Genomic DNA, 18,101 nt, shown 5'->3' on the forward strand with positions numbered 1-18,101 from the left:
CTCAAGGTGTTGACTCTCGACATCTTTCTCATGCTTGTAAATTACACAATGCTCTCTATGGTCTTCATCAAGCTCCTCGAGCATGGTACAACAAACTTTAGACCTTTCTCCTTGCTTCGGCTCACTCTCCTCTTAATACGTACCCATCACTTTGCCTTTTCTTACATTGCGTTTCTTGGTTCCAATCCCATCAGTTGGAGCTCTAAGAAACAATCTACCATAGTCCGCTCTCCTCCACAAAAGCTGTCGTGCAATTGCAGCTGCTACTACCGAAGTAAATTGGTTCACCAACATGCTTTCTAAACTTGCTATCTCTCTCCCAACCTCTCCTACCATCTACTATGACAATGTTGGAGCTACTTATACTTCAATTCAGTCTTCTATTCCCATTCTCATATGAAGTACATTGCCATTGACTTTAACTTCGTGCATGATCAAGTCTCTCAAAAATGGTTTCGCATCTCTCATGTTCATACAACTCAGCAAATTGTTGACTCGCTCACTAAACCATTGGCTCGGAAACCATTTCTTCTTCATCGGACCAAGCTTAGTGTCCTACCAAACCCATGCGTTTGCCCCCATGATAGAGCACCATGTTAGAATGTCCATGTCCACCCTTGGAAAGTTAACATGTGATTAGTCGAATCACCAAGTATTCTATTATATAGCCTTGATCTCTCTCTTATTCAGCTGATTAGCTCCTATTATGTGCCTAGATTAGTGGGATTAGTGGGATTAGTTTCATCCAATTCTATATATTGTAACACGTTCTTGTTGATGTAATACATGAGATTTATCAAAAGTCTTTAGTCATTTCGGTTGTTCCCCTTGTATTTCCAAGTTCTCGTTGCTTTTCTTCTTGGGGTATCAAGGAATAAGTGTTCCAGTTACTTGGAAGTGGTTGCATTAGAAGAATCTATCCACATGCGGAACTATAGGACTCGTTTAACCCTATAAGGAACAGCATTAGGTCATTCCTCTCCTCACGTTCTAACATCTGTTCTTGACGAAGATATAAAATTTCTCATTGAAGCTGATATGGTGCATTGCTTATAGAAAATCTCTCTTTAAGGTCCTGTCATATTCTATATGTTGTAGTTGAGTAGATCACTATATCAATAATATCATGTTCAAGAGAATTAAGAATCCATGAAAGGATCAAGTCTTTACATCGCTTCCACAGCAAATATTCCTCTTGTTTCATCATTTGAGAAGGAATTTGGATGGATCCATCGGTAAATCCTAACTTTTTCTTTGTGCTGAGAGAGATCTTCATCGATCGACTCCACATTCCATAGTTGTCTCCCTTGTGAGGCTTGGAGACGAGGATCGCCCCGAGTTGATGATCGGAATGATGAACAGATATAGATAGGATGGACCATTTTGTCAGCATTCTTAGTACTCTCGACATCTTTCGTCATAGTGAGAATACCAAAGAAAAGAAAACTACTGACATGGCGAAAGCAAAGCAAGGGTTCTTTCCTGCTTTGATACCATTTATAAACTGGTATATTTCTCAGTGTATTTTATTTAATAACATCTAAGGAATACATAGAAAGAGTTAAACTACAATTCTGCCTATTGCTTATAAAGTTTTCTAAACGATTTCAAAATGTGTGGAATATCACTGACTTCACAACAATACTAGTTTACAAGAAAAAAACTTATGAATAGCCTATAGTACTAGACTAACCTCTATTACATTTATATTAAAAAATTAGAGTACCTATACTAGTTATGAACTTATTCAAACAAAGTGAACGGTACGAAGAATAACTTAGTCATGAAATAGCTATAACAACTAGGGATGATTAAAAAAAAGAATGGAGAAAGAAAAAAAGAAAAATTACAACTAGTACTACAATCTCCTAGGAAGCTGATGCAAGGGCATTCATCAGATTCTCCAGTGTTTAATTAACAAATATATTCATATTCCTTTCCAAATAGAAGTTGCACTCCCCTGAGATAGATCAAGAATGCCTGTGGACATAGAAAATTCATTTAATTAGAGTTTTATAGATATATATAGCCTTCAAAGATTATTTTATATATATATATATATACCTTTCAAGGCACAATTTTTACATTTATACTTTTTAAAATTATTTTTCCGTATGCACATCCCTTAAAGTTAATTAACCATTAAAATTAAAATAATTTAAATATAAATAGATAAAACATCTTATTCTAGTTTTATACATTTTAACATTTTTTTTTATTAAATTATTGAGACTCAACCTTTTTTATTTTGAAAATTAATTGGAAAAATATTTCTGCAAAATATATACATTTTGAGATACATGCAAATATTAACTTCAGATGGCTATATACTCAAATAAAGAATTTAAATGATATCCATGAAAAAAGAAACACTTCAATTTAAGCCCACCATCTTTGTTCACCAAAACTATAGGACTATCTTAATAATTTCATTCTTTCGATTAAGTTGCTCATTTAAGAAAGAGGGCCCTTACTGGTAGGACGTCGCCCTCATATATATATATATATATAGGGCCAAACTTGTGAGCTTAATTTCACGTGCCAAAAGAAAATATTTATTTCCAATAGAATCTAATAAATTTTGATTTGGTTGGTAGATAGAGTTATTATTATTGTTATTATTATAATTATTATATTAAAAGTTGGTGGTTAACTTAACCATATGCATATTTACGTCAACCCTACCATGTATATATATATATATATTTAATAGAGAAGAGTTGAGTGCAACTTGGTTTTACCACAGCCCCCGTGGTTGAGAGACATCGGAGGTTAACATGTACCGTCAGCCATACCACCGCATTACTCTTCCTATTTGCGTAGGATATTTTAAGTATAATAATCTTCCTCATTAAGTACAATAATTAGACTTGGTCACCTTAAACTTTAATATGTGTTAAATAATTTATATTAAAATATTTAGCTTGGCCACCTTAAACGTTAATATGTGCTATTTAATCTCCACGTCTTGTTCCTGTGATTATTGGTCTATGTTTCATGATCATATATTAAAATATAGAAAAGTTAGTCTTCGTTTTAGTTTTATTGTTAGAGTTTCGTTCTAAATATTAAGTAATGGGTCACAGGGTGATAACAAAACTCATACGAAAAAATGTTGTTGAAAGACTTCACATTAGGGCTACCAAGCCTGATTAGAATGTCTGACATATGTCAAAGAATTATAATTTCTAATGAAATTTTAAGCAAATAAATATTATTTTATTAATCATGAATAGATATAAAAGACTATTAATTTTAATATACTAAATATTTTAATATAAATTATAATAATTTACACATTGAAAGGTTTAAATTATTAAGTAATGGACCAACAATGTAGCACATACTTGTAATGTATATATGTACTTGTTGAAAGCCTAACTAATTTTGCATGTTAACTACTTATACAATATATAGATGTCTAGAAATATAATTAGTCGTGAAACACTATAACTATAACAACAAAGAGATGATCCAAAACAGAATAGAGAAAGAAAAAAGAAAAAGAAAATACTACAACAATAAGCTTCCAATTATGAAGCTGATGCAATATTCCTCTCCAAAGATGAGTTGCTCTCCCCTTGAAAGATACAAAGTTTCAAGAATCCTTTCAAGAGAACAAGCCAACTGCTACTCCTGCAGCCTATGGACAAAGTTATTTATATATATATATATATATATATATATATATATATATATATATATATATTTATATATTGAAAACATATTTATTCAAGTCTAGTAACTAAATACAGACTTTTATATAAATTTATTCAAGGCAATTATTATATTTTATAACGAAGCAATAAAAAGTGAGTAATGTACCTAAATTTTTCTTTAAGATATGTGCACAAAATTTCTTAAAAAAATTATGCACAAAGTATAGAAGGTTAACTGTTACTTTTCTTACGTGAATATATACCATTTAAGAGCACATATGCAAATAAATATATATATATATATATATATATATTAATTTAATTCCCCGATCCTTGTTCATGTGAAGAACAGCACTTATCCTAATTATTTTATTTCTTTCAATTAAAGATTGTACATGTAAGAGACAACGTCCCAGGTAGGACGTCACCAAACTGTGGGTTCAATTTCATGTGTCAAAAGAAAATATTATTTTCTTTTTTATGATCCCATCCGATCTCCAATCGGATCCAATCCAATAAATTTTGATCTGGTTGGTGGTGGTTAATTTTAATGTGTCGGTACGTACCTCAACGACGACTAGCTCATCCAATAATATAATATGGATGATTGCAATATCTCTTTGGGAAGGACAAGATTCGGTGCACCCGCTCCTCCAACAAGCTGACTTTAATTAATATTAGTTTAGATATTTATTAAATGCACTCAAATCATATGCACAATTGATAAATAATAAATAAACATCGTTATATATTTTGTTAGATAACCTTTTCAGGTAAAAGTTTAGATTGTTAGTTAACAAATAAACAATGTGATATCATATATCTTTACTACGCTTTCGAATGCCACACTTATTCTTGAAGATCTGATATCATATTAGATAATTAATTATTTAAGAATTTAAAGCTGTTTGGTACGATACCAACTATAATAATAGAATCAGTTGGTACGTAAAATTCGGATAATGATTGCCTAGGTAATTGGCATCGCCCCTAAATTAACAGTATTTATATAGCGAGAGAGAGAGAGAGAGAGAGAGTAGTAGTAGTAGTAGTAGTAGGTTCCAGTTGACAGATAATAAGGAGTTTCATAGAACAATGGGAGCTATTCTCCTACTTGGGTTTCTCCAGCTACTGATCTCTCTTGCATCCTCTAGCCCTCCGCCGGAATCGATCACATGTTCGTCCGGGACCGCCGCCGGCTGCACGATCACCAACACGTACGGCACCTTCCCTGACCGCTCCACGTGCCGCGCCGGCGGCGTCGTTTACCCGACTTCGGAGCAGGAGCTGGTCGAGGCGGTGGCCAATGCGACGGCCTGCGGAAAGAAGATGAAGGCGGCGACGAGGTACTACCACAGTATCCCGAAGCTGGCCTGCCCCGACGGCGACGACGGCCTCCTCATTAGCACGCGGCAGCTCAACCGCATTGTTAACGCCGACGCGGCGAGGATGGTGATCACGGTGGAGAGCGGAGTAACGGTGAAGGAGTTGATAGAGGCGGCGGCGGAGGTGGGGCTCGCGCTCCCGTACACGCCGTACTGGTGGGGCGTGACGGTCGGGGGATTACTGTCGACGGGGGCGCACGGTAGCTCTTTGTGGGGCAAGGGCAGCGCCGTGCACGAGTACGTCGTCGGGATGAGAATCGTCACACCGGCGGCGGCGGAGGAAGGGTACGCTAAGGTTAGAGAGTTGGACGGCGGCCACCCTGAGTTGGATGCTGCAAAGGTTTCTCTCGGTGTACTTGGAGTTATTTCTCAGGTAACGACTAACTACTCCTTCGTAATTTCTTTTATTGAGATAATAAACACAAATGCATGGTTTACCATAGTCTACCATATGGATATTATAGACGTTAGTTTTATCCTAACAGCAGCTGAAATAATAATAAAAATTATTTATAATATTCTTTGTTTGATTTTACATGATGGAGAGACTGAAGAGAACAATATAAAAGAGGAGAGAAAAAAATGAGAACAGAAAGGAAGAGAATATATAACCTTCTCTCACGTCTTATTTAAATGTAATGGAGAAAAAAGAAGTGAAATATAAGTTTACTCTATTTAATTTAATAAGAGAAAAGACGAGAAAATTAAAAAAAAAATTAAAGAAAGCTATAAAATCCATACGATTTCTCTTCTAAATAAATAAAATTATGATAAACAATAGAAATAATATATGTGAGCTATATTATTCACATTCCATAATACTGGGGACAAGCTATAATATCTATTCTTATTTAAATTTGTTAATAGAATATAAAAAATTTAGATAAATAATATAATAGAATAGGAGCATAATTGGAATAGTAAAATATAAATAGTGTCTATGTTTTCTTTCCACTTTCTTTTCCTCTCTTTCTCCCTACTTTTGAAGAATAACAAATGAAAGTTTGAGTATTTTTTTCTCTTTCTCTCTTAGAGCATCTCCAACCGGGCTCCAAAACTCCAAATTTGGAGCCCGGTGGAGTTCCAACCGAGCTGGGGTTCCAAATTTGGAGCCATGAATAGTGGGGCTCCAAATTTAGTGGAGCCCCACCATGAAAATGGAGCCGGGCTTCATTTGTCATGTCAACTTTTTAAAAATGTCAAAATTACCCAATAAGTGTTATATTCAATAATTTTAATTCTATTTGTATGTTTTGTTAAATAATTTAGTTAGTTAAACTGAGTATATAATTAGTTTTACTAATTAGTTTTTAATAAAAATAATACCATTTGAAATGTCTCATCGAGACCTTTAAAATGAGTCAAATATTAAATTACTTTTGAGTTAATTTTAATTTTAATTTTTTTATTATTTATAAAAATGAGTCTAATATTAAATTATTTTTGAGTTAATTTAAATTTAAATTTTTTTATTATTTATAAAAATGAGTCTAATAAATTATGTATCCTAAAATATAATTACTCAAAATTATCCCCAATATAAATATTAAAAATTAAAATACATTAGATATGAAATACATCAAACATGAAATACATTAAAAATGAAATACATCAAATAAAAATTACATTAAAATTTATATTCTTTCATTCCCGTGCCTCTTCTATAAGTGTTCAATTAGTGCATTTCGAAGCTCAAAATGAGCCTCTTTATCTTGGATCTTTCTATGTCGCGCAAGGAATCGTTGAAATCGTTCATCATCATTGGCTTCAAGCTCTTCAATTTTAGGTAATGTAATTTTGATATTTTTAGTTAATGACATGTAATGCTTATTTCAATGTTTATTTCGTGTAATATAATTTTGATGCGTTTAATTAAAAAATTAGTAATTTAAAATTACTTCTAAAACTATTGAATATTAATCTTATTTTAAAGATCTCGATGAGAGTTTTCTAACCATATTTTTTAATAAAAAATAATAACGCTAAGATGATCTATTAAACAATTTAAATTAGCTAATATAATAATATATATTATATTATTATTATAATATATATGGAGCCGGGTGCATTGGAGTGCACCGCGCTCTTGCTCTATTTTTGGTTCCATATTGGGCTCCAAATATGAAGCAAGCATTGGAGATGCTGTTAGACTTTCTCTTCTATCCCATAAGGTGTAAATTTTAGTCCTTTTTTATTTTTATGTTAACCTTAGGACACATACTTAAGAGAATGAAAGTCATTGAACATTTATAATTAATTTATCTCATTTATATGGTAATTGGCAACTGAAAAATGAATAGTAGGGCATTCTTTAAAACTAAACTACAGGATCGAATAACATATATCTATAATTTTAAGTCTATCCAAGTTAATTAGACAATTTGGCTAATTATTAATTATATAATCATTTAGTTAGGTTGGTGGTGGTTAGAAAGCTTCCAAAGAATTATACTACCTGAGCATGTGGTGAGCATCTCAGGTTTGTGTTGAATAATTTAATTAACATTTTAAGTTGGCCTCCCCAATTAACTAATAAGTTGTTAGATAGCAAATCAGCCTATCAAGTACTATAAAATCTTAAGGCCAGAATTAAAGGACAATTTAGACTAGCTATGCTATTCTAGATTCTTATTCTTAAAATTATATTTTTAATATAATATAAAATTAAAGTAAAATATAAAAAGATGTGAAAATTGATGCATAGCTACGGAGAACTCTAACTTATTAAAATAATCACCAATCTGTCAAGGTCAATCTGTCAGATTAATGAATGTGATTAATAACCATTAGGGTTCTAATAAATCATTAAAATAATCTGTCAGATAATTACCGATTTATCTAGTTGAAATAATTACCAATCTGTACGTAATAGCATGATCCTTCTTTTTATCAATACATGTTGCCAAACCATTATTAATGCCATGAAGGTGGACCTTATCAGAGAGCAAATCGGCAACAAGCTTGAGGATATCATTCTTAACAGTAGACTAACATCTTTGATAGAAGAGAATTGGAATAACATTTGGCCTCGGAGCTATTTTAGCACCAAGATCAAATGCTGCAAATTTAACTTCGTCTTCAAAGATTGGCTGGATAAGATTTGAAAAATTAGTTGAAGGATTTTAATATAATTCGTCCCAATTAATAGAAAGAGGAGAAGACAAATGAGATAGAGAAACGATCTTTCCAAACCGGTAAAAAAGGTTCAGATTAGAATAAGCTAAGCAATATAATTAGTCTTTCTTCTGCAATTAGCATAATAGTGATTTTTTTTTTGTGTGCGTTTTAATCACTTCATTGAGCCAAGTATGTCAGAGAATTTTTTTTGATGCCAAATAATTTCTTCTTGAAGAATAATTTTATTCAGGTCACATTTCACTGATTCTCTGAAGGAGTATTCATCATCACAGAAACCAGCCGATTCCTCTCTAGAGTCTAGATCTTGGATTGTTCTCTTGAATCTAGCCTTTTTTTTCAGCCTAAATCGAGTGAAAATTAGATCTGCACTATAATCCAATTAATTAATAATTGGGTCCTAATCAGAAGATTTTCGTATATCAATCGAGTCCAAGATATATGATTGGAAAGGATTCTAATTTGTAGCCAAAGAGATTTGTCCAACTATTCGCATTAGAAATGCCCCCATAAACTAATAAAGCTTTTCGTTGAAAAAATGATCGTCAAACCAAAGCTTAATTCAAGAAGAAGATGGCAGGCTTCATAACATTTAGAAAAATATTTTTGGCAATCTGTACTGGCTCTCCAATTTTCAATCTTAATCCAATTGTTGTTATAACTCGTATTCTTGAGATAGAACAAGTAAAAGACAAGCGTTAAAATAATAAATAGTTATATAATAATAACAAAGTTAGAATATAGTATATTTTTTTATAAATTTTCCAATAAAAATATTAATTGAATTCCTGCTTTTCTTGTTTTAGGTCACTCTCGCATTGCAGCCACTTTTCAAGCGTTCACTCACCTTCTCAAACTGTGACGACTTCAACCTAGCAGAGCTCGCCATCGCCTTCGGCTATCAGCATGAATTTGCCGACATTGCTTGGTACCCGAGCCACCGCAAAGTTATATATCGGATCGACGATCGTGTACCCTTCAATGTATCAGGCGATGGTGTCTATGACTTCATTGGATTTCGATCCACTCCAACTCTAGAAACAACGCTAAGTAGAATTCTAGGTAATATCTAATAGAATACTGAATACATACTAAAAAAATGCATCTAGTATATCATTCTCAACTGATGTTCCTTATTCTTTTGTGTAAAGAGGAGAGTTTGGAGGCCACGGGCAATGCTAAAGGTAAATGTCTAAACTCAAAGGTAATTACAGACATCATCACGATCCGAGGATATGGCTTGGCAAACGATGGTTTTTTATTCACGGGTTATCCAGTGATTGGCTACCAGAATCGGATGCAATCCTCTGGTGGCTGCCTCGACAGTAAAGATGATGCTCTCCTAACTACTTGCCCTTGGGATCGGAGAGTCAGGGGGTTGTTTTTCCACCAAACAACCTTCACCATTGCATTGTCTAAAGTTACAAAATTCATCCTTGATATTCAGAAACTTAGAGACATATATCCTGAAGCTTTTTGTGGTATAGAGCTCTACAATGGCATCCTCATGCGCTATGTTAAGGCTTCAACCGCCTACTTAGGCAAGCAAGAAGACTCGATAGATTTCGACATGACCTACTACAGGAGCCATGACCCGATGACACCAAGGCTTTATGAAGATGTGTTAGAAGAGATCGAGCAAATAGCAATAATCAAGTATCAAGGTCTCCCACATTGGGGGAAGAATCGCAATATCGCATTTGTTGGAGTGATTCAGAAATATGCTAAGGCTTGTGAGTTTTTAAGGGTGAAAGATGCATATGATCCTAAAGGATTGTTCTCAAGTGAATGGACAGACCAAGTTCTAGGGATCAAAGGAAGAGCAAGCATAGTAAAGGAAGGGTGTGCCTTGGAAGGGTTGTGTATATGCTCAGAGGACATACATTGTGCCCCTGACAAAGGATACTTCTGTCGACCAGGTAAGGTCTACAAGGAAGCGAGCGTTTGCACTTCAATTGAACAATACTAAAGAGTCACCAGGCATCAAGCTTGAAGAGGTGATTACTTATGGATTTTAATGCAAAGGAGGTTGCTTGTTTGTTGATGCATCATAGTATTTTGGCTCGCGTGATTTTTTCTTCTTATCCTAAAGAATTGAAAAGAGGAGACAAAATTTGAGTCACGTACCTAATGGCGAAATTGTTCAGAATCCCTGATACTTTCCAGACGAGTTAAAACTCTGTCAAGAGTAGACTTTGCGGGAGGAACAAAAAGAGGTATCCTGAAGCCACATAAAGATCATTCAAAGCTAAACTAAGGTAGCATATTAGCAGCAAAACTGGAACAATGCCAGAAAGTAAAAAGGTTCTATTGAATCAAAATGACTCAAGCAAGAACATTAGATAAAAAGAAAAAATAAAAGTTGCAACAAGATCTTAGAGAGGATCCTTCACAAATAATCTTTGTTCGAGCTTCTTGTACTAACAAAAGGTTAAGCAAAGTAATTTTAATTGTAAACTTATAGAGTAAACTAACTACATTCTAACCCCAGATGCAATTAATAAATGAGCTCCATTGAATAATATAACCAGTCGTGGCTATGATAAAGTAAATCAAAGATAACTTATCTAATATCTTCAGAAACATGCCATTATTTGATTAAAGAATTAAGGAAACAATTGATAATACCAATTTGATGGAAAAAAAGGCCACCACTTTTGAAGCACTATCAAGGGAACCTGCTTATTTATTAATAACAGGCAAACTATCAGAATTCCATTAAAAATGACGAGCAATTATTTTCTGTAATTGAAGTTCTGATAATCAGATCATTAGAAGTTAGCCACATATATAACATTATTGACAAAAGTCACGAAATAGAGAATGATAATCATCATTTGAGGCATAAAGTACCTTAATGAAATAACATGGAGCTTATTAGGTCCCAAAGCCCCAGATCCCCGTAGTGAAGAGCAATGCCCACAAAATGATGAAAGAAAAGTAGAAAACAAGAAACTTCGATTGTCTAAACAGACAAAATAAAGAAAGTGATTTCATGCCAAGTTGAGTAAAAGAGTTTCAAAGTGGTTTTTGGAAAAACTCGAAAAGAACTGCATTTCCAATTAGACTTTATCTGTATTCATCATAACTTTTACTCAGCTGTTACGAAAGCTAAAGGTTGACACTTACAATGAACTGTCTTAAAAAAATTATACACTAAGCGGAATTGTTAAATATAAGTTGGCATGCAAAATGTAAAGCTAGACTACTGACAAACTACACCAGATTCCCTAAGTTTCCAAATTTCAATCATTTGAAGAGAAAAACAAGTAACTGATAATTCTGCCAAAATACTGATAAGAATATTCTAATCTCCTATATCAGAAAGATTTCAATAACATCCCCTTGAAACAATCTCTAGTCATCCTTCCAAACTTTGCAATACATGTGAAAAAAATTGCAACCAGCATAGTCCTATACCAAGATTGCGCAGAAGCCAAAAGAAACCTAAACTGCTAAGAAGATGAAGATGCATGCTAGTTCCTGTTAAAGAAGGTTGCCACTGAAATGATTCCCTTAAAGATTTCAACTGTTCTGGAAATTAAATTATTGCTTGAGAATGACACACGGGACAAAGAAGAAAGCATCTTAAGCAGGAAACTATGCTGAGAATTATCAAAAACACTTATTAACAAATGATTAACTTCAATTTATTGATATTCTAAATATGTTATGTCTCTACAGAAATATCAGTATTGCAACCACCATTGTAATAACTGAACTTGTAGAATAGCTAAAAAAAAAAAAGCATGTTAAACAAATTTACAAGCAAACATAGTTTGAAATAACTGAATAAATATTGACCCTCCTAGGAAACTAGGAATACCACTTTATTTTTCTAACTAAATATTGAGTCTACAGTTTCGTAATCAAATAGTATCTAGAAGGAAGATTTAGTACAGAAGCAGCAATTATCCACTGCAGCACCCAAGAGACAAAGAACTCCAAAATGGAACGAATCAAGAGCTCAGTTCAGCCTAATGTACACAAAAGTTGCGAAATTCGATAGTTCTCTAATTATCAATATTCAGAAGAAACTAAATTAATACAGATTCACAGAATAACTGGATTTTGTTGACAATCGCAAAACTTGGAATTATCCTCTTTAATTGCCCACTAAACATAGCCAGTTTAGAATGAATTAGTAAGACACTCCTCCAGAACCTCTTCACTGGAAGAGCCACTATCACGCAAAACAAATATGCACATGGATGATACTTGATGTGATCATAAATTCCTAAAATCTCTAGAGCCAACCTTTCTTCAGATCTGCTATAGTCAGCAAGAAATTATAATTGATTGAGAATCATGGTCTTCCCCAAATAGACAAGGACCACTACTCACTCCAAGCTCTTATCTCTTTGTTGACCATTGAAAGCGGTAAGGAAGGCAGTGATATTAGTAATAAGTGTCGATATTTTGAATGAGGAAAGAATGCAGTTCTACACGACGTTATGCACATATTATCATCATAAACCCATTATAATGTTCAAATTTAATGCAGGTAGATGCAATCAAGTTAACCAAAACATTTCATTGGACAATAATGTCATACTTTCTTTATTGGCTTTTCTTTAGCAAAAGGAGAAGCAAAAGAATAATTCTCAACATAGTAGGGTTAAAGAAATCCAATCTCAAATTCTCAGTAAAAAACACTTACGCCCTTCTACTTAACCAAACAATATCAGATTATGCAAGTAGATTTTAACTTTACAAGCAAGAAGTTGATTACCAGCTAATTTGTTTACTTCAAATGCAAAGAACAACTACACCCATTTAATTAAACTGATAAGTTGACAAGAAGTCAGGATAATACATGCAACTAAGATCAAAGTCATTATTACATTTTCCGTAGCAAATCATACATGATTAGTATTACCAAGGATGTGCAAGTGCAATCATACACCATGCATTAACAGTTCAAAATCATATGAGTTCAATCAATAATCAAGGTGTAAATATGAGCAATAGATGTCTACAACATCAAAAAAAAAAAAAAAAACACAGTTAAATATGATAATTACTATGAAGATATACAAACAGCTATCTCATCTGCAGTCAAATAGATAAAAGAAATGACATAAACAACAGGGAGATGCTAAGCGAGAGACCAACTTAATATGACATCATTTATAATCCCACTTACAGTAAGACAAAATCAAGTACCAAATAAACAAAAGCAAAACATTAGCAGGTTCCCACCTATACCAATTGTTCTGGCAACAGAGCAAGAGCAAAGTCCAGAATCATCCCTAAGTTTTCACAGCTCAAACTCATCGTCCAACTTGAGAGCCTCGGCGGCAGCCTCCTCCTCCTCATCGTCAATCACAAAGTAAGGATTGTGCACTTCCGGCCTGAATTTGTACCCTGTGAACACATAGAAGGCGAGTGTCGCAAGCTCCCCTGCCATGACGCTAGTCCATAGATACCGGTACGAGGTAATTGTGACCAGCGCATACACAACGACCCTCGTAAAGTAAATGTAGCAGATGACAACCACATAATACTGTCGGAAAAGAGTAAGCTTCATGAGATTAACAGCCGCCTTCCCGTCGGTCCTGGCGGCCTCCCGCAGATTTTTAATCGACCAGACGATCGGGAAAAGCACGGCGCAGCAGCAGACGACATCAACCAGGAGGAAAACCTGCTTCCATGTGACCCAATCGCGCGCATACGGCCCGGACTCATCGATCACCACCTGTGCGATATTGGCGACAACCTGGAGAGGGATCACCACCATCAGCACCTTCTTTTCGCGGTCCTGAAGGTAAGGTTTGAGGAAGGACCAGCCGGTTCCGATCAAAACGATGAGGGTAAACAAGGAGATCCCTTTGAGGAAGCTAAAGATATAGAAGAGCACGTCCCAGCCGTGGGCGCTCCCGGTGCGCTCGATGTGGGACTTGTCCTCCGCCTCGGCGAGGAGATTGAGCGCCTTGAGAGCGACGACAGCGAGCATGAAGTAATGGATGCGGAAGACGGCAGCGCGCTTGCGGAGGAGGATGGCGATCCAGAGCGCGCCGAGGGCGAGGTAGGCGCAGAAGAGGACGGAATAGATGAAGGGGAGGACGGCGGAGCCAGCAGAGAGGTAGATGCGGTGGCTGGGGGAGCGGGGATCGAGGTTGTACATGGCGGAGCGGACGGACATGGAAACGCGGAGGCCGGCAAGGCAGTTAGCGAAGACGAGGGTGTACTGGCCGGGATCGGTTATGCGGAAGGAGGTGGAGAAGGAGGTGGATCGGGCAACGGCAACGCGGGAGGGGTTGGAAGGGGGATCGAGGTGGTCGAAGGAGTAGACGACCTTGACGAGGTCGGATTGGAGAGCGCAAGTGACATCAAGGTCGCGGAGTTGCTGGAGGACGTGGAGCCAGGCGTCGGCAGTGGAAAGGAAGAAGCCGAGCTGGGAAAGGTCAATCTCGGAGGAATCGGAGAGGGAAATGGAAGAGACGTTGAGCTCCAAGACGCCGGCGTGGGTGAATCCGAACTCGTCGAAGGGGATGATGGCGCGAGAATCCGAGGAGACGGAGTTAAGGCGGATCTCCCCGGAAGAGGAGGAGAGGAGGGAGAGGAGGAGGAGGAGGACGACGGCGATAGAGCGGTAGATCGCCATCATCCTCGAGGAGTGCAGATCTCGGTCTCTTTCTTAATTAGCGTTCTTAGATTTGGGGGAGGAGGAGGAGGAGGAGGAGAGAGAGAGAGAGAGAGATCTGGGGATTGGAATTGTCAACTTTTCTTGGGGAAGATTGAGGAGGGGAGAGGAGGCACGTTGAGAAAGCGTGATTCGTCGGCAAACGAGGAAGGTGTAAATGGATGGGAGTGAATCAAACGGGGTATAGTTGTAATTTAGTGTTTCATAATAAAAGCGGACTGGAGATGGGTGTAATTACGATGATGGCATGGCATAATAGTATATATATATATATATATATATATATATATATATATATATATAAAAGACAGCTTCATTCATATAAGACAACTTATGCAAAATGAAAGAGATAATAGGGCCACTCACTTTTGACAGAGCCCTCTATCGGGCTACAGCTACAGCAATAAGAATTACAACAAAGAAAATTTAGATATCAGAGAACTTCTACATGCCATTAGGGTGGGGTTGGAAGAGCTCCGTGCCCTCTGCGATATTCACTGGGAAAGTACCATTCACCTTTCCCTTACTTGCAGATTCGCGAAAGTCGTCTGAGGACTCCTTGGCAGTAACCAAGGTTTGGCGACTGAGTGGGAAATTAGGCTCTCAAACAATTAGCCCGCCATGGTTTGGAGCAAGGATTCTAAACAGAACGTTACATGCATGGCGCTCATGGCAACCACCATGTGGCAACTATGGAGGCACCGCAACACCAAAGTGTTCAAGGGCAGCGAAGAACTCCCGAGAGCGATCGTCCATAGGGCAGTGCAAATAGCGCGAGACTACGCTGAGCCCACGAAGTCGTTGAGCAGCTCGGGCACAAGGAGCCTAGGCTAGTGGACTCATCTTGTGGAGGGATGGTCAAAAGTAAATGTGGACGGAGCCTACACTAAAGGAGAAACCTAAGGTGGGCAAGAAGTAGTGCTTCGGACATTGACGGCCGCCTTACTAGTAGCTATCTAAGAGCCGATCGTCGAAGAGTCGGCTCTACAGGCCGAGGGTAAAGCCCTTTGGCTTAGCCTAAAGTTGGCGAAGGGCCACAGTCACATCAAGGCAGAATCAAACTCTCTAGAGTTAGTCCAGATCATCAAGAATCAGGTTAGTTGCCCTTGGGAACTTTAGAAGTTAGTTGCTAAGTGCAAAACACTACTCGGCTCTTTTGTAAACAGTTGATTAATACACGTTAGGAGAGAGGGCAACAGGCGATCGACTAGGCTGCCCAGCAAAGAAGTGGGTCAAGTCCAAAAAGGTTGGGGCCTACAGACCTCATCCCTCCTAAGTTTTGTAAGCTACTTTCTACTGATATCTCACCTTCACGGGGTTAGGCATAGATTAATCAAGCTTTCTATAAAAAAAACAGGACTATAAGGTCTAAAGTAAAATGCATCGTTGGTAGGGATGAAATAGATAAGATACGGACTAGATATTGTTCAACCCATACTCGATCTATATTTTTAGTCCGGATACGGATATTCGACGGATAATAAATTTAAAACTATATCTTACCTAAATGGATACAGATAATTTTTAAATAGATGATCGCATCTTAAACAGGTGTTGATTGAATTTTAAATGAATTATAATTTTTTACTTAGACATAATTGATACAAAAGCATTAAAAGTTTTGAAAAAAAAATTGTATCTCAAATACATATAAAATTAGAAAAATTAATCTCTATAAATCATTTAAAAATATATACAGGTAAACGGATATCCGATATCCATATCCAAATCCAAAAATTATATTCGACCCGTATCTAAATCTGTATCGGAGTTTTCTTTTTCAAAAATTTTATTTGTATTCGAATATGATAAATTTTTTTTATCCAAATCTAATTCGAATCAGTTCAGATAGCAGGTCAGGTCGGAGTTAATCTGACCCATTTCACCCCTGATTCATTGGTGAATACATAGACGCAACATCTAATATTAATATGCGGCTCCGCCAAGATCTAGCAATTGAACGTGCACAGCCCTAAGTGAGAATTTATCGGTATTCTATACTAAAGGGCAAAAGGAAGGCAATTGAAGGTTTAAATTCACATAAAAGATATCAGCATCCAACTAATCTTGGAGAAATTGAGAGGGGCAGTATGGGGAAACTGGAGGTTAAGACGTTGTATCGTTGGTAATCTCACGTAATTAATCCGGGGTAGTGGTGGGGGGATTGCTTCGGCAGTAAGGATTGACAAATACTTATAATAGGAGAAACGTCTTAGTCTTAGTCTTCTTCAATAAATTTCTATGTTCCACCCCACGAGATGCAAAATTATACGACCAAGGAGTTGTTGACTTCTCTAGATTGAAGAATAAGGAAAAGTACTCTTCTAGATAAAAAAAAACAATAATTTCATATTAAATTTCGATCGGTTTCGATGGACCTAGAACATTAATGAAATCCTTAATTCTACACTTAAGAGAAGAGGGATATGTTATTTCCTGTTTAATGCATGGTTGAACCAAAGTGAAAAGATTTGAACTTTTCAACTCTTGTGCAGTTTAGAAAGTTTTTCTTCTTTTTTTTTTTCATTAACCATATTAGCATATTTATATGTTTAGTATGTTTTAAAACTTAAATATGATATTCTCTAAAATAACTAAAATTTGAGAGAGAAATTTGTATAGCTCGTTGAATCGAAATGTAATTTATATAAAAATTTACTTTTAAAACTTGGCATATTTTTTAGGAAATTTAAAATTTTTACTTAAGTTATTGATCGAGCGAACAATTTTCAATGTATCTAGTTTTATATTTAGATTTTGAAATAAATTAAATATGTAAAAAAATTAAGAGCACAATTAAAAATAGTCCAAAGTTCCTCTTCGGGTCTTGGAAGTGTTCATATTTTAACTTTTGGGCACTGTGGATGAATGTTGATTGATTATTATTTTGGATAGAAAGCAAGCCAAGTAATAGGCAAGTGGAATGAGAGTAGGAGATTGATTTGGACTTTTGAGCAGTAGACAACGTTCATAGTATGATATGGAATTACTTGGAAATTTCTGATTAGGCAAAGGGGAATCTGTACCGCTGTGGAGTCCCTTATAAAACATTGACTTGCTACCTAGAGGTGATACTCAGACCCAATTAGGACCTAGTCTAGCCCAAGCTCGAATTGCCAATGAGAAACACGGGCCAACCCGGAAGCTAGCCCGTTGGACTAACCCAAATATCCAGCCCAAAGACTAGCCATGAAGCCTGCATCTAGCTCAAATGTAAATACTTTTTTAACAATAAGCCTAATAATAAAAAAATTCTAAACATAGCTAAAAATATTC

General features: G+C 36.0%; 2 protein-coding genes across 2 annotated transcripts; one reads left to right on the forward strand and one right to left on the reverse strand.

Moving 5' to 3' along the window:
* The first annotated feature begins 4,599 nt into the window (after positions 1–4,599).
* Positions 4,600–13,439, forward strand: LOC140769923 (L-gulonolactone oxidase 2-like). Its single transcript, XM_073110828.1, has 3 exons — positions 4,600–5,417; positions 8,986–9,241; positions 9,331–13,439. Exons 1-3 carry the CDS (start codon positions 4,755–4,757, stop codon positions 10,146–10,148), a joined length of 1,737 nt encoding a protein of 578 aa, XP_072966929.1. The 5' UTR covers positions 4,600–4,754; the 3' UTR covers positions 10,149–13,439.
* Positions 13,276–14,953, reverse strand: LOC140769925 (protein CANDIDATE G-PROTEIN COUPLED RECEPTOR 7). Its single transcript, XM_073110829.1, has one exon. The coding sequence runs from the start codon at positions 14,787–14,789 to the stop codon at positions 13,440–13,442; it is 1,350 nt and encodes a 449-aa protein (XP_072966930.1). The 5' UTR covers positions 14,790–14,953; the 3' UTR covers positions 13,276–13,439.
* Between the last annotated feature and the right edge of the window lie 3,148 nt (positions 14,954–18,101).

The sequence above is a fragment of the Typha angustifolia genome, chromosome 11 (genome assembly GCF_048772165.1).
Source record: "Typha angustifolia cultivar Huaian chromosome 11, ASM4877216v1, whole genome shotgun sequence".
In the NCBI taxonomy this organism is placed as follows: Eukaryota; Viridiplantae; Streptophyta; class Magnoliopsida; order Poales; family Typhaceae; genus Typha; species Typha angustifolia.

Coding starts and splice junctions, on each gene's coding strand:
- LOC140769923 (XM_073110828.1), top strand. CDS start 4,755: ATGGGAGCTATTCTCCTACTTGGGTTTCTCCAGCTACTGATCTCTCTT. Junction 5,418..8,985: donor TACTTGGAGTTATTTCTCAG/GTAACGACTAAC, acceptor TTCTTGTTTTAG/GTCACTCTCGCATTGCAGCC. Junction 9,242..9,330: donor AACGCTAAGTAGAATTCTAG/GTAATATCTAAT, acceptor TTTTGTGTAAAG/AGGAGAGTTTGGAGGCCACG.
- LOC140769925 (XM_073110829.1), bottom strand. CDS start 14,789: ATGATGGCGATCTACCGCTCTATCGCCGTCGTCCTCCTCCTCCTCCTC.